Raw genomic sequence first — 17,569 nt, forward strand, 5'->3', positions numbered from 1 at the left:
GCAACCAGAAAACATGGGAGATAAACAATTGAGCCGTTATCTTGGCCGATGGAAGACGATGCACACGGAATAAAGTGGGCCATTTTAGTCAACATATCCACCACCACCAAAATGGTTGTGGCACCATTCGATGGTGGTAACTCAATGATGAAATCCAATGAAACTGCCACCCACAGTCATTCTGGCCTGGGCATGGGCTGCAAGAGACCAGGGGATGCACCAGGAGCATATTTGGCTTGGCGACAGATCCCACAGGATGCCACATATCCCGACACATCATGTTTAAGTCTCAAACACCAAAATGTCCTAGACATGAGGTGCGGTGTTTTGAACACCACAAAGTGTCCTGCCGCCAGACTATCATGACATTGATGTAGGATAAGGCCACGAAGAGGACCTCCAGGCACATAAATGCAATCATGGAACCGCAACAGGTCCCCAATATACGCCTAAGGAGTGAGTCTCTTGTCTCCCATTCTCATCCAATTCTCGACATCGAGCTGCCACAAATGGATCCTCCCGCTGCGCCTCCTGAATCCTCACTCAAAGGTCCACAGATTCCTTGGTGGCCACAAACTTCTCCAACGGAATCACCGTCCAGGGCAAGATTTTATCCTCCCTTCAGGTATACTCAGGCTTCCGAGATAGGGCGTCGGCACATTGATTCCCTCCACTCGGAACATAGATCACCCGGAAATTGAATCGAGAAAAGAATAAGGACCATCTCGCCTGACGCTGGTTCAATGTCCGAGTTGTATGTAGGTGTTCCAAATTGCGATGATCCATCTGAACCTTGATTTGGTGACGAGTCCCCTCCAGGTGGTGCCGCCATGTCTCAAAAGCGACCTTAACCGCCAATATCTCCTTGTCCCAAATCATATAGTTGCGCTCTGGAGCCGACAACTTCTGGGAATAATAAGCACATGGGAACAAGGTGCCTGCGGGAGCATAGGCCTGGAGGAGCACTGCACCAACAGCCACATCGGAAGCATCTGTTTCCACCACGAATGGCTGGCCTGGATCAGGGTGTTTGAGGATAGGCTCAGAAGCAAAGGCAACTTTCAATGCCTCAAAAGCTGCCTTCTCCTCAGCACTCCAATGGAACTTCTCCTCCTTCTTGAGCAGATTAGAAAGGGGAGCAGTCAAGGCAGCAAAGCAAGGAATAAATGTGCGGTAGTAGTTCGCAAACCCCAACAGTCGTTGCACATCCTTAACCTGCTGTGGAGGTTCCCACTCCTGCAACGATTGAATTTTTTCTGGGTCCATTTCCACCCCAGCAGGTGAAATATGATGTCCCAAGAAGTCAATCATGGTTTGTGCAAACTGACACTTCTCATGTTTAGCAAACAGGTGGTTATCATGCAAACGTTGCGACACCAGCCGCACATGCTGCCAATTTTCCTGCAGGGAGTCTGAATAAATCAAAATGTCATCTAAATAAATGACCATGAATTGATCCAACAAATCATGGAAAACATCGTGCATGAAATGCATGAACACAGCTGGGGCATTGGTTAATCCAAAAGGCATCACGGTATACTCAAAATGCCCTTACCTCATCCGGAAAGCTGTTTTCCACTCGTCCCCTGCATGAATGCGAACCAGATTGTAGGCACCATGCAACTCTAACTTCGTAAAGATCTTAGCTTGATGAAGCCGCTCAATCAGTTCAGGGATGAGGGGAAGCGGGTACCAATTCCTCACTGTGATTGCATTCAACTTGTGGTAATCACAACACAAATGTAGCTTAATGTAGTTTAATGTTCACATGGCAAGAAAAGAGACATAGAATTGACTCAATTGAGAAAGCTGAATTATTTTATACAGAATATTTTGGAGGGAAAGAGGAGGAGGCAGAAAAAGAAATGTCACTAATTGAATTCCAAGAGGAGTGCCAAATAGAGACTGAAAAAGAAGGTGCAATAGGCAGAAAGGTGGAAGTCAAAGAAAAACGTGAACCAAGATCTACGAGAGCTGCTAAACCTAACTACAAAATATAATCATGGAAGAGAAAAAACTGTTTACAATTAACATAAATGGACTTAATTCAGCTGTTAAAAGAAGGAAAACTTTCCATAAATTAGAGAAATTAAAATTCGATATAATCTGCCTACAAGAAGTACATATTAAAAAAGCAACATGAACAATTGCTGATACAGCCAAAATTAGGGAAAATATTTACTTCTTTGACACAATGTAAGAAAAGAGGAGTGGTTTTATACATTAAAGATATTATCCCAGCGAAATTGATCTATACCGATGACAATGGAAGATTACTAATGGTGGAAATAATGGATAATAATATGAAAACACTCCTGATTGCAATCTATGCCCCAAATGACAATCAAGAAGAATTTTATAGAAAATTCCATATGAAAATAATTGAACTGGACTATGCTAATATAGTTATGATGGGAGACTTTAATGGAATTGTAGATAATAAATTGGACTATACAGCACAGAAAACAACAAAGCAAAACAGAAAGACTCTCCCTAAATCCTTTTTTTAAATGATAGACAAAATAAATTTAAAAGATACCTGGAGAGAAAGAAATGCTAAGACTAAACAATACACCTTCTATTCAAACAGACACTTATCATGGTCCAGAATAGATATGATATGGATGTCAACAGAATTGTTAGCTACTATTCAAGAAATAAATATTGAATCAAGTACTTGGTCAGATCGTAATCCAATGACAATTAAATGGAAAGGACAAAGAAGAAGATCTAGATGGATGTTAAATAATACTACACTAAAGGAAAAAGACTTCATACAGTGGATGGAGAAAGAACTGGCTTTCTTCTTTAGAGAGAAAAAAAAAGAAGATACATCAATCCAGAACGTATGGGATACAATGAAGGCATATGCCAGAGGCTTGATACAAGGAAAAGAAATACCATGAAAAGATTAGCTTCTAAGGCATTAGAGAATGAGTATAAAGGACTTGAAAAAGAGCTACAGAAAATGCCACAGAAAAAGGACATTAAGTTAAAAATGGATATAATTAAACATAAAATGGGATTAATGGAAAAAGAAGAACTAGCACAGAAAATCAGAGGCGCTAAACAGAACTATTTTGAAGGTGCAAATAAACCAGGTAGATGGTTAGCATATAAATTGAGAAAGGAGAAAGAATCAAAGAAAATATTGCAATTAATAGATGACCAAGGCCAAGTTTGCTATGGTAGTAAAGAGAAGAAGGAAATTATTTGAGACTGTTATGGGAAACTATACACACAAGAGAATATTGACGAGGATAGAGTTAAACAGTACTTACAGAATGCTAATCTACCCCAGAAATAATTTTCCTAGACCTTACTTAGTCAGGGCTGCTGCTGTCTAAATGTTCCTCCTCAGTCATTCTTCAGGATGGCGGATTTCTCCTCTGTCAGGCTGAGGTTCTCCCTTCACAGTTGTTCTATTTCTCTTTTTATTGCAACTCATTCCTCGACCATCTCTTGAAATAGCATTGAATTTCTGTAAGTTATGAAGAGCAGACAGAAATTAGCCCTCTCATGAGAGAGAGAGAGAGAGAGAGAGAGAGAGAGAGAGAGAGAGAGAGAGAGAGAGAGAGAGAGAGAGAAATATATATATAGGAAGATATAAATGGGTATAGAGATAGTTATAACCCTAACCCTAACCCTAACCAGTAGCAGCCCACCCCTGCTTCTCAATCTTTCTCACCTCTCCAGTTGTTCCTTCCTTTTTTATTTTCATTGAAATATCCGCTTTGCCCCCCCCCGGTGTAAGGCATCCAGTATCCATGATATCAATCACTCCAAGACATTTTCTCTCCAATTGATTTATTTAGGAACAGATCTGGTATGTCTAAGGCAATTTCCCAAAGTAAAAGTATTTCTGCGCATTACACAGAATCCATCTTCTCTCCTCCCTTCTCTCCTCCCACTTCTACACTTCATAAATCACAAGAACCAATTAACTGCAACTGGAATTTCTTATTATGACATACAGAATAACCTTGAACTTTTCAACTCCTCCATCCCCCCTTGAATTATGTGGCAGCTGAATTTCAAAGCTGACACCTGGATCCCTTCACTCCTCCCTCCAGCCGTCCCTCTTCCCTGTCCAGAATGGGGGTCTCCTGCCCCCTCTGAGCCCTGGTCACAGCCAATGCAGGGATCTCTCTCCGTGGGGGATCCTTTCCCACTCGATCCCATGGTGGACAGGAGAGACCGGAGGCTCCTCGGGATCCCCAGGAAGGGACCCAGAGCAAAGGGGGCAGAAAGGACCTGGGAGCATCATGGAGAGGAGGAGGAGGAAGAGGAGGAGGAGACCAGAAGAGACGCTGCTTCTCTCCTCCTGCAGCCAATGGGAAATGGGGAAAGTTTGGATGTCCTCCTGGACCCCACAGAGGGTTTCCCGACTTCACCGTCTCTGTGCCTCACTTTCCCCATTGCTCTGGCGCGGTCAGGGAAAGCCTCCTTAGCACTCCTCAGAAGGACTGGAAAAGGGGGATGTTTCTAATTTTCCTCTTCTAATTTATTATTTTTTTTGTAAAATTCTATTTTTTAATTCATGGGGAGATTTTAAGAAAAGGCTGGACAGCCACCTATCTGAAATGGTATAGGGTGTCCTGCTTGAGCAGGGATTGGACTAGAAGACCTCCAGGGTCCCTTCCAGCTCTATTCTGATTCAAAATAGACTCATAAATCTTCCCTCTGCAGGTAGCTTTGTGTATAAATCACCTGTAACTATGGAATATCAGGGACATTTAAGATTCCTTGAAACCCATTAGGTTAAAGCCAGCAGATCCAGGGAAGGGCTGGAGGGCAGAGGGGACTTTGAATGTCTCCATTGGCACCCAGACTGACTCCAGCCATCTCAAGCCAAGAGGAGCCCCACCGTGACCCCCTCTCCTCTCCCAAAAGGCCTCCAGGGTATCTGTCCACTTTCCTGGGCACAAGATGACCGCTGAGTTTGACTCTGTCCAGGCTTCAGATATTCAGTCAGACATGGAATTCCCCACCGGTGTTTCCAAAGTGATCAGGAGCCCCTGTGGATCCCCCTGCAAGACCCCCAGAGTGGACAAATCTCCCATTTGCTTTTCTCCCAGAAATTCTCTTGTTTCCCCTTCAGATCATGATCTGTCTGATCTCTTTCTGTCTCTGGAATTGGAGGCTATTCCTGGCCGGCTTCCCCTCTTCCTTCCCTGCACTGGTTACTGTGGTTCTTGGATCCCCTCCAAGTTCACACCCTCCCTTTCTTTCTCAGCCTGTGGGAGCCCCATGGGAGCATCGGACCCCCTCCCGGTCCTGGGCCACAGTGGGATTCTTTGTTTCTTTGGCAAAGATTCCTTCCCTGATCAGAGTCTGCCTGAGCCCCATCATCCACTTCCCTCCCTGCTTGGGATCAATTCCTCCATTCAGACAAAGGAAAAGGGAGTTCGGACAGAGCTTCTGGCCAGTCTCCGTTCTTCGACACAGGAAGGTCACACTGGCTCTTCCAAAGCCAAATTCCTCCCCAGTTCTTGGACCCCTCCAGCCATCACTCGGCTGAGGTCGTAGCAGGGCCAGGGTGGCTGAGAATCAGGATAGAAGGTGCCACAAAGACTCAACAAAGCTCCCCACCACAACAGACCTTCAGACATAGGTTGTGGCCTCACACACAGTCCTAAACGGTGCCTTTATGTAGCATCAGGAAGGAACATGGGATCATCCTCACAACCCTCACTCTATAGGGATGCCTTAGCTGTTGTCCCTGGTGGCAGATGGAAGATTGTGAATCCCACTCCTGACACCAGTTTCTATGGAATCAAATGCAGGACCCAAAATCCCCAATAATCAAAGGTCACTGGTGTAATTATTTATTCAGTGTCCACTGGAGGAATTTCCCTCTAGAAAATGGCAGGACAGATTCCCACAGACAAAAGGAGACACTCATATTTATACATTTGGGGAAAGGAGAACAAAATGATAACCATCAATATGAATATCTAATAGATGATATAATTGAGAATATTCATAATTAGCACACCTCAAGTTACCTTCATGCCCACCTACTGTTACCATCCTCAAGAAAGATAGATTGTCTAAATAAAAGGTTGCACGTGCATTAACTCTTTATTTCTATCTTGGTAACGCATTCTCATTCCTCCAAGAAATTGGTTTCCTCACATTCTTCCTGACACTCTTTATTTCTTTGAATAAAACTCGTTGCCCCCCTCATGTATGGGAAATAGCTTGGAGCTGAAATTCCTCTGTCTCACTTCTCCGCATTTCTTCTGTTTACAGTCTGCTCCTTTGTGTTCAGGTCTGGCCTCAGAAGGATAATGTAGCACTTGGGGATGAAGATGCAGACCAACAGACCAGCACTGGAGGCCAGGATGGAGAAGACCTGCACAGCCACCATGTGTTTCCCTTTGGTGCTCAGGTAGGTGGGCACAAAAGTCACCCAGACGCTGCAGAAGACCATCATGCTGAAGGTGATCAGCTTGGCTTCGTTGAAGGCACCGGGCAGATTCCTGGCCAGGAAAGCCACCGTGAAGCAGATGGCAGCCAGGAAGCCCATGTAGCTGAGGGTGACGTAGAACATGACAACGGCCCCTTCGTTGCATTGCAGGATGATCTCTCCAGGCTGGGAGTGGAGGTCAGAGTCAGGGAAGGGGGGAGAAACTCCCAGCCAGATGGAGCAGATGATCACTTGGACAGCAGAACAAGAAAGGATGATGGAATTGGCCAAGCTTTTCCCCAACCATCTCTTCACTTGGTTTCCTGGTTTTGTGGCCAGGAAAGCCAGCACAACCATGATGGTTTTGGCCAAGAGAGAAGAAATGGCAACTGAGAAGATGATGCTGAAGACTGTTTGTCGGAGAAGGCAGGTGGCTTTCCTTGGTTGACCAATGAAGAGACAAGAAGACAAGAAGCAAAGTAGGAGGGAGACCAGGAGGATGTAGGAGAGGTCCCGGTTGTTGGCTTTGACAAGGGGAGTTTCTCGGTATTTAATGAAGATGAGTAAAACAAGGCCTGTGGTTAGGGAGAAGAGCAGGGCAAAAGAGACCAGGATGGTGCTCAGATGTTCTTTATAAGACAGGAAGGCTATAACTTTGGGAATACATTGGATTCTGTCCTCATTTGGATATTTATCATCTGGACACTTGGTGCATTTTTTCGTATCTGAGAAAGCGAAAAAGCAATATTTCTTTAATATTTTGTCCTTTTATCTTACAAGAAATAGCTTCTTTGGATAACAACTGATACCTTGGGCATTTCCCAAAAGTATTTTTTAATGATTTCATTAAAAAGAGCATAAGAAGGATATAATTTTTTTAAAAAAATGTAGTTAGGTATATGAAATTGAGGGAAGTGCTAGTATGGTAATTATTTCCGGTATAATGTGTAGAATCTTCATAGGAACCTACATTATTAGAAGTTAACAATGAATCATATAATCTTTTTAGGCAAACATCCTGAGTCCTGCCACATGGCAGTTAATATACTGGACTTTTTTCCTAGTATTTATTTAATTTGTCAATCACTTACAAGATACAGGTATAAGAATAAATATACTGTAGTTTTGAATACATGAGATAGATACTTATAAGAAAAATAAAAAACAATAGGACAGGGACGGTAGGCATGATTGGTGCGCTTATGCACGCCCCCTACAGGCCTCTTAGGAAGGGGGTGAGGTCAATAGTAGACAGTCTAAGGTTAAAGTTTTTGGGGTTTGGGTAAGAAACCACAGAGTCAGGTAGAGTATTCCAAACATTGACCACTCTGTTGCTGAAGTCGTATTTTCTGCAGTCAAGTTTGGTGCGGTTAACCTTGAGTTTGTATCTATTGTGTGCTCTTGTATTGTTATGATTAAAGCTGAAGTATTCATTTGCAGGTAGGACATTGCATTGTATGATTTTATATACTATATTTAGATCGGACCGGAGGCGGCGTAGTTCTAGGTTTTCTAGGACTAGAGTTTCAAGTCTGATGGCATAAGGTATTCTGCAATGAGTAGAGGAGTGGAGAACTCTTCTTGTGAAATATTTCTGGACTTTTTCAATTGTGTTAATATCAGATACATGATATGGGTTCCAGACTGATGACCTGTATTCAGTATAGGTCTAGCAAATGTTTTGTATGCTCTTGTATTTTGTATCTTGTATTTTGTATGACTTGGAAGATACCTACAGTATCTTGTAACACCTGGAAGCAATCTGGAATTAAGAAGAAAATTCCTATCAGTGAGAACAATTAACCAGTGGAACAGCTGGCCTTCAGAGGTTTTGGGTTCTTCAACATTGAAGGTTTTTAAGAAGAGATTGGACAGTCATTTCCCTGGTATAGTTTCTTCTGCTTGATCAGAGGCTGGACTAGAAGACCACAAGGTCCCTTCCAGCTCTATTCTCATTGATTGATTTATCCACATGACTGGCAGAATATTTGTGTAATGAGTTCCCCCCATAACTATCCACAGCACCCCATTATGGACCAGGGACACCTTCTCAGGGATCCTCAAGGGGAGGCCAATAAACAGGAAATTGCAAGGTCTTTCAGAAGGTGGACCTAAAATAATTCACCAAGTTCCAAAGAACTCAGGTGTTCCTAGAAAGGTAAACTTAGCAGCATCTATCCAAACTAAAAAGCAGAAGAGATATTTCCTCTGCTGTTAGTAAAGCTTGCCCAGTCTGCCACCCCTTTCTCCCATCTCTTCCCAGCTTTTCTTTCAAAGTCTTTTTGATTTACCTCCTTTTAGATATGAAATTGTGCAGGTTAAAAAAAAGCAGGAGCTTCAATCTGTCTTTTAACTTGAACTTTCATGAAAATGTTCTGGATGGATCCAGTTCCACCAGGCCTTCCTTTGCTCTGGTGACACCCACCTTCCTGAGTGGAGAAGGTCCCCTCTGGACAAGGAGCGCAGTCGTAGCAGCAAAATGGCTCTCCTTCTCGAGCCCTCTTGACAAATCCAAGAGGACAACTTTCCACACATCTGGACTGAGGCAGAGACTGAGCAGAAAAGAAATAGCAATACGAAAGAAAAGATGTTAGGACCCTCCATCCATGGAAAATGGAGGGAGAAATGGATGTTAGCCAAGTAGCCTCTGGTCTTCACTGAGGTAAATATGAAATCTCTGACTACTTTTAAACAGATCCATGAAGTATAACAACTGACAGATTCTTCATTTAGTTCCTCCCTTTTGCTTTTGGAATTTAATATTACAATAAAGTACTTTCTTTTTAATAAAGTCTACAGGGATGGAAATGAAAAGAGATTTAAGTATGATGATATAGTCATATTAAAACTGAGAATAAAGTTTACTGTAAAAGGTTTAGGAAACTTTTATTCCATTAGATTTTTTAATATGAAATTAAACTGTGATGAAGAAAGAAACCTCTGACCAGTAAGATCTTGAAAGATTTCATTACAAAGCCACTCCACTGAGGCCCTTTTTCTTGAAGAATTTCCATTAGAAGACACCAACTGGCATGGAAGGCCAACCACCCTGGAGACTCTAGGCTTGGCCCACTGGAAATGGGACCTCAGGCTTTGGAAAACAGAGACACCAAAATTTCTCTCACCTTATTGAGTAACTTTAGCCATGAAAGAGTATCTTGTTTGATAGTAAGTCTCTGTCTTTCAAAATATGCCAGATTCTTGTACTCCATAACCTCCTTGGGAAGAACCAAGTAGCCATAGATCCTCAGATCTGCTGTTATCTCTCCATTTTGGTCCAAGTACAGTTTAAAGTTGGAAATATTCCAAAATTCATTCTTCTCCAGAAAGGGATGAAACTAGAATGGGAACATCCAGGAATTTGAAGAGGAGAAAATTTGGTTTCTTATCCCACATTGAATCTTTCATCTATAATTGTCTAATCTCCAAATATGCTTAATTAGGATACAAATACTGCCATTATCTTCATAAGTTAATGAAAAGTTTGAGAAAACTGTCAATCATACACTGACAAAATATAGAGAAAATATAACTGATACAATTGGTCAATTAGAGGGAACATTCTAGAGCAGATGACAAATAAAATGAACAGAGAAAAAAAAGATGATTCATAAATTCTTTGAAAACAACAGGTTGGTTCCCAGAAAGCAGAGGTTTAGCAAGAAGAAAGTTGCCAGGCTAATCTTTTCTCTGGTCATCCTGATGGAAAACATCTAGATGCTAATTGTACTTGATTGTAATGCTACATTAATTTGTGAAAGAACAAATTCACCAAATCTTTCAGTCTGAAAGTTAGTAGACTACTGATTGTGCAGCTGCAGTTCTCCTCTTATGCTACAAAGTCATTCTAATAACAAATTTTGCAAATCTAAAGAACAATTTGATTGGAAATGAATGTAATGGTCATTCAAATTTTTTTCAGTCTGAAAAGTTGCGGGCATGGCAGGAAAGGATACTGATATTGTCATTAATATGGTAATTAATATGATCTTAGAGTAAGCTAATTTGATGTCATTTAAGAAATATAATTTTTTTTAAACTCGCAAGTCTTATTTGAAACTTTATTTTAAAACTTTGATAAAATAACAATGGTTTTAAATCAACTTAAAGGTGATAATCAGAATTAAGCAACAAATAATCAGATGGATTGGATGGATGGATGACGGGATGGAATGGAACGTAATTTGCTCCTGGCATCCCTGAAGGAGGAGTCTGGTTGGAAGGGAGGCTGCTTGGAGACAGCTGGAGAGGCCACGGACCCTGAAGACTCACAGTGGACAGAACGGATGATGGATGAAATGGATTCTTTCCAGAAGATTGAGGGAGATGGGGGGAATGGACTTGTCATATTTAACTGGAAAACAAGTCTTAAGAGGCGTTGTGTGTCAATTTACAGGAGGTCCTATTACTTTGGGGAATGGAAAGCAATTGTTGGGAAAGATCCTAATTACAATTTTAAGGAAATGTATTATTATTAACTATAAAACAAAGATGTTTAACCCTGGACAGATTGTGGATGGATCAGAGATAATGATTGTGGTGATCTGTGGTAGATAAGAAGCCCCTGTAAATTTTCTGTGAGTTAAATACAATAGCAGATAACAAACAATTTTGAAGTTTTGAAATTTAATTTTATTGTTGGATTGCCTGTTAACTACGTTTTTTATATACAGCAGATGTAAGCCATCCAGAAAGTATCCATGATATCAATCACTCCAAGACATTTTCTCTCCAATTGATTTATTTAGAAACAGATCTGGCATGTCAAAGGCAATTTCCCAAAGTGAAAAATTTTCATGCGTTACACAGAATCCATCTTCTCTCCTCCCTTCTCTCCTCCCACTTCTACACTTCATAAATCATGAGAACCAATTAACTGCCACTGGAATTATTTAATATGCCATACAGAATAACCTTGAACTTTTCAACTCCTCCAACTCTCTTAAAAAAATGTGACAGCTGAATTTCAAAGCTGGCAGGCATCCCCCCTTGAAAACTCCTCCTCCTAAAGAAAAAGTAAAAACACATACAGGGGTTAATACATTGTCCTGAACCCCCTCTCCCCCCTCCATGAGGACCCTTCAGTTTGTGGGGGAAATCCTCATGGAATTGGTTAAGCAGTTGATCAGCATGAACATCCCAACTCTTTATCCAACTAGCATCCGAGAGAGGGTATCCTTTCCATAAGACCAAATATTGCAATCGGCCACGGTGTAATCTAGAATCAAGAATTTTTGAATTTCATAATGTGTTTCCTCTGTAACGTTAATGGTTTAGGGGGAGTGATTGGTGGTGGTCTTATCATTGATGTAGTAGCTGGTTTTAGTAAACTACAATAGAACACTGGATGAATTTTCCCCAATAGTCAAGGAAGACTTAATTGGACAGTGACTGGATTGATTATCTTTGAAATTGGAAACGGGCCCAAAAATTTTGGACCCAGCTTCTTACTGGACAGTTTCAACCTAAGATACTTGATCAACAAATATACTTTGTCCCCTACTTTAAAAGGCGGTTGAAGGGATCTATGTTTATCTGCCTGTTTTTTTATAATTTTTTGCAGCTTCGGTCAAAGCTTTTTTTGTATCTTCCCACCCTTTCTTTAATGAGTTCATCCATTCTGTTAGGGACATGGATGAGGGAGGTTGTCTAGGTAATTCTGGCATCGGGACAAAATCCATTCCAGTGTTGATTTGGAATGGAGTCAATCCTGTACTGCTATGTACTGCATTATTGGAAGCAACCTCTGCAAAAGGTAATAACTCAGCCCAATTTTCTTGTTGATAATTTACATAGCATCTAATGTATTGTTCAATCATGGCATTAGCCCTCTCTGTTACAAGAAGGATGGAAAGCTGAGGATTACCCTTGAGAGGAACCAATGGATTTCAGAAATTCCCTCCAAAATTTTGCGGTAAATTGTACCCCTCTGTCTGATATTACTCTATGAGGAACTCCCTGTAGTCTATAGATATGTTTCACGAACAGCTTTGCAAGCTTTTTCACAGATGGAAGTCCTTTGCAGGCTATAAAATGGGCCTGTTGTGATTTCTTCCCACGGTTGGGTTGGTTCAGTGACTTGATGAAGGAGGCCAGGGGTTTTTCCAGTTCTGTGTTTCATTGTGGCACAAATTGAACAACTTTTTACATAGTCCTCGACATCAGATTTGATTTTTGGCCACCAGAACTGTCTTCTCAGTAAATGTAGGGTTTTTAGGAATCTGAAGTGGCCTCCCAGCCGGGAGTCATGGCTACGCTTTAGTACCAGTTTAGGGTTGTGGGTACATAAAGCTTAGACCCTTTCCAAGCTAGTCCACCATTCATTGTCAAATCGGTTTGATGGTACAGGAACCAAGGATCGGTCAAGAGGGCTGTTTTCAATTCCGCAGTCAGTTTATCTTCCAGGCGTTTGGGGTTGCGGTTGGCTTGGGCTCGAGTGATCACTTGGCCTGCCGATTGAGTGTCTCAAATTAAGGCTTGTACTATTTCCTCTTGGTGGCTGTCAGACTGAGGTTTTCTGGACAGAGCGCCCGCTGTTGAGGTAATTCCCCATTAGGAGAATGAGTGCATACAGGGAGACGTATTTGAGAGAAGTGTTTGAATAATACACACACACAGCACACAGATACACTGTACAGTAAATGTAGGTTTTTACTTTCCATAAAGGTTTAAGCAAAGTTCAAGATAAGCAGTCCAAAGTCATTCACAGGTAAATCAGATAGTTTTTCAATCCAGGGATAATACAATAACAAAGTCCAATGTCAAAAACAGTTCAGTATCAGACTTACATCAAATCCATAATAACAGTCAATATGAAAAAATGGAGGAACGGCAATACTCTCCAACATAAGGAAAACAGAGACTGACTCACACTCTCTTCTGAGACTAAGACTAAACAACCCAGGTTTCTGGCTCCATCTTATGGCCGTTTGAATAACCACACCCAATTGCAGTTTTTAGCATGCTCTAAAAGAGACAGTATTAAAATGTCTATCCTGGTTTATATATTTCTAACCCAAATACCTGTTAGGTGACTTATATTCCTAACACCCACCAATACGTTTTTCCCTCCAGGGATATATTTAATGTTGAAATTGAATCGCTTGAAATATTGGGCCCAGCAGACTTGTTTGGGCAATAATCTCCTAGGGGTCTTTAAAGCCTCAAGGTTCTTATGATCAGTCCATACCTCAAAGGCCTCTGGCACCCCTTCTAGAAAATGCCTCCAAGTCAATAAAGCCCATTGTACGGTGAATGTTTCTTTCTCCCAGACCGCCCACCTTCGCTCTGTGTCTGTCAGCTTTTTGGACACATAAGCGCACGGCATAAGTCGGCCTTGAGTGTCTGCAGCAAAATGGCTGCCACTGCTACATCACTTGCATTCATTTGGACAATAAAAGGCTTGGTCACATCTGAGTGCTGGAGGATAGGCTCAGCTGCGAAGAGGTGTTTTAAGGTCTTGAAAGCTTTCTGACAGTCCATAGTCCAAGCCAGGGATTGTCTCGGCTTTGGTTTGGTAGGTGATGGGTGCGTTTTTAATAGCTCTGTCAACAGGAGGGCAACTTCAGCAAAGGATGGAATGAATTGTCTATAGAAGTTGCCAAACCCCAAGAAACTTTGAAGTTGCTTTCGGGTTCTGGGGGTTTGCCAGTCCTGCACCACTTTCACCTTTCCCGGGTCCATTTCAATCCCCAGGTTAGATATTCGGTAGCCTAAGTAGTCCAGCAACTCTTTGTGGAATTCACATTTTGAGAGTTTCACATATAATTTGGCGGCTAGAAGTTTTTCTAGAACCTGTCGGACCAATTCAACATGTTCTTCCATGGTTTTGCTGAAGATAAGGAAGTAAACCAGGTTCACGAGGACCCCCCGGTAAAGGTGCAGGTGTAGCACCTCATTGATGAGCTGCATAAACACTGCAGGAGCCCCCTGAAGTCCAAAAGGCATGACTTTGAATTGGAAGCTACCCAAAGGGCAGCTAAAAATGGTTTTCCACTCATCTCCCTCTTTGATGCAGACCCAGTAGTAAGCTTCCCTGAGATCTAGCTTGGTGAATATTTTGCCCTTCAACAGGTGGTTCAATAAGTCCTTCATAAGGGGGAGAGGATACATGTTTTTGATGCATATGGCGTTCAAACTTCTAAAGTCAACACACAATCTCAACCCATCTTTCTTGAACAACATGGGGGCAGCTAATCTTGATTTGGCAGGCTCAATAAAACCTCGTTCCAAATTGCTGTTGATGTATTTCCTTAATTCTGTTATTTCAGCAGGCGTCATGGAATACATCTTTGGTTTTGGTAATTTTGCCCCGGGCTCTAATTTTATGGCACAATCAGTGGCTCGATGGGGAGGTAAAACATTACACTCTTCTTCACTGAATGCTTCAGCCAAGTCTTTGTTTTGGTCGGGTACCTGGGGGTTATCTGGGGAAAGGTGGGATGCCATGGATGCTGGCTCAATCTCTGGGTTCAAGCTGACTGGTGGCTTTGTAGTGGGTGGAAGAGGGGGCAATGAGCCTGGGCCAATGGGGATTTTTCTGAATCCATCCTCCCACTGATCATAGGGGCCCATTTGTCTAGCCCAGCAAGTCCCAATATGATTGATTCTGACATCCTGGGGGCCACTATGAAGCTTATGAGCTCGTGGTGGGGCCCTAATTCCATCTTGATCAATTCTGTCATTTGGGTGGCTGGGGTCCCCCGAATTAATGTTCCATCCACTTGCTCAAATCTGATCGGGTGTTTTAGTGGGTTAGTCTTTATGCCCAATTGATCAATGATAGGGAGTCCGATAAGGCATCTAGAGCACCCAGTATCAATGACAGCTTCTAACTCCCCAGCCTCCCCCGTATTTGGTACCATTAACTTGACCTTGACTGTAAAAGGTATGATGGGATCACTCACCATTGGGTCGTCTTCGCCGGTAGGGTTCTCGGGGACGTGGTGTCGGTCTGGTGGTCCGTTGCTCTCATCTGTGCAGAGGGGACTTTCCCAGCTGTGTCTAGCAAACCGGCTAATGTCCAGAGGTCTTCCTTGATTCTACCAGCTGTACTAGACTTCGATTGTGCTGCTTGTGGTACAGGAGCAGGGGCCAGACAGTCTGCTTCTCTATGGCCATCTTGGCCACAGCGGTAACATTTCAGTATCCTATTGGGTCGGGTACAAGCAGCCTTGGCTGGTCTGGTCAGCGGTCTCCTAACCCCAATTCTCTTAGGCGGGGTCTGGTCAGCGGTCTCCTAACCCCAATTCTCTTAGGCGGGGTCACCGGAAGGGGTTTCCTGTGGGGGCTTGATGCTGCGGTCTAAGCTGAGGGAGGCGGTATCAGATTCGAGTGAGGAAGTAATTGAAATGTTCATGGCAGCCATAGAATATGGCCTTAAATGATACTTTGTCCATCCTGGGCCATGGTTGCAGAGGTGGCACATGCCAGGCCCCTGCAGGTTTTACTGGAATGGAAGGAACAGGCCGGGTGGTGTACGTAGGCTGGGTAGGCCCCTGAATCCTGGCTGAGTGGTGCCTCTCTGGAATAGGGGTCCCTGTGGCCTCGCTGTCAGTTGGGGCTGCAATTGTGGTTGCCATGAGGAATATGTGTGTGGTCTGGTTCCCTGCCTGGGTGGAGGGAAAGTGACTGCTGTCTGTTTGGGCAACCCCTCTTCATGCCAGGACATTGTTTGTGCTGGCTGCCATTGGCACTGAATCCACCCTTGGCCTGGATAAAATCCCCACCCTGGAGGGATACTCTCTGCAGGGGGCAATATTCCTTCTGGGAAATGAGGGGATTGCATTGGAGGCTGCAACATACCTCTATCAGTCAATGCTTCTTTCTGGGCTTCTCCAATTGGCATCTGTATAATCTCATCCCTCACAATACTTGGATAAGTGAAAATGGGTTGTCTCAGGCTTCCACTCGTCCAAACAAGCTGTGAGACCGAGCCTGTCACCTTTAAATTCTGGAACTGTTGTGGTAAATCTGCCATCAATGGGCTCCCATGATAAATCTTGGGGATGTCTTCTTGAGAGAATTCTGACTCAAATTGTCTCTCTTCTCTCCAGTCTGGCTCAGCTGCTGTATACACGGGACTAGGAAAATAATTTTCTTCAAACTGTCCGGTTAAAACTGTTTGGCCTCTTCTTCCAGAGATGGAATGCTTTGGCTTGGCTCCCAGATCCTTTCTCTCCTCTGCCATCCTAAAAGCATCCATCAATTCTGTAGCGTTTGCAATGGACTAAGCCAAAGTCTTCACTCCGGTCCGTGTTTCCAGTGAGAACATGGACTGTTCCTATTGGCTGATGCCGTTTGACAGCCAGCTATAAAAGGAGCTGTCAAACGGCATCAGCTGCTGTCCACCAGCTGGCTGCCTTGTTAGCACGGCAGCCGCAGCAACCCTTTATTGTCTCAATAAAGTATCAGCTGTTGCCCGCCAGCTGGCTGCCTTGTTAGCGCGGCTGCCGCGGCAACCCTTTATTGTGTCAATAAAGTTACAGCTGAAGTTCGCTCCAAGTTTTGCCTCAGGTTATTCCGCCGCTCAACAACACTGGCGACGAGGGCGGGATCCCTATAAGAGGCAACCAGGCAAAGAATCGCTGAGCGAAGTCACTACAAAAAGAGCTGAAGTCACTACTGAGCTGATTGTCATTTAAAGAGCTACCGTCACTATTCGCAAGCACGAATTTCAACTTTCCTTCGAAAGATACGGCACCGCTGAAGCAAGATGACTTCGAACCCTGCATTCCCGCCTTTCAGACTGACAGCTGAAACATGGGAGTCCTACAGAAAATGATTTGACTGTTTTCTAGATGCCATAGACCTTGCTGATGTTTCCGACCATAGGAAAAAGTCCTACTTTTTAAGTTTTTGCGGAGCCACATTGTTTGACACTGCTACGGCATTATTGGCTCCATGTTCAGTTAAGACTGTTCCATGGGAAGAATTGCAGGAAATTCTTTCCAACCACTATTCCCCTAAGCCATCCCAAATTGCCAGGAGACATGCTTTTAGGAGACGGATTGAAGCTGAGGGAGAAACTATTAGTGGGTACGTGGCTGCCTTACGAACAGCCGCTTTGCATTGTGGGTTTAGAGACTATCTGGAAGACATGCTATTAGACCAACTAGTTTGTGGAGTCAGGGATTTAAGGCTACAAAGGCGTCTATT

At 43.1% G+C, this 17,569-nt stretch overlaps 1 protein-coding gene across 1 annotated transcript in view; it reads right to left on the reverse strand.

Moving 5' to 3' along the window:
- Positions 1–4,276: 4,276 nt before the first annotated feature.
- Positions 4,277–17,569, reverse strand: part of LOC148128641 (vomeronasal type-2 receptor 26-like) — a 37,168-nt gene continuing 23,875 nt past the window's right edge. The window contains exons 4-6 of the mRNA XM_087948676.1: positions 9,538–9,750; positions 8,838–8,964; positions 4,277–7,137 (exon numbers count right to left, since the gene is read on the reverse strand). Coding sequence (XP_087804802.1) covers positions 6,227–7,137; positions 8,838–8,964; positions 9,538–9,750 — 1,251 coding nt within the window. The 3' untranslated portion in view covers positions 4,277–6,226. The remainder of the gene's footprint in view (positions 7,138–8,837; positions 8,965–9,537; positions 9,751–17,569) is intronic.

Source organism: Notechis scutatus, unplaced genomic scaffold, assembly GCF_049901735.1.
Source record: "Notechis scutatus isolate UNSWTSFEM ecotype Mainland unplaced genomic scaffold, rNotScu1.2 NSCUCTG41, whole genome shotgun sequence".
In the NCBI taxonomy this organism is placed as follows: domain Eukaryota; kingdom Metazoa; phylum Chordata; class Lepidosauria; order Squamata; family Elapidae; genus Notechis; species Notechis scutatus.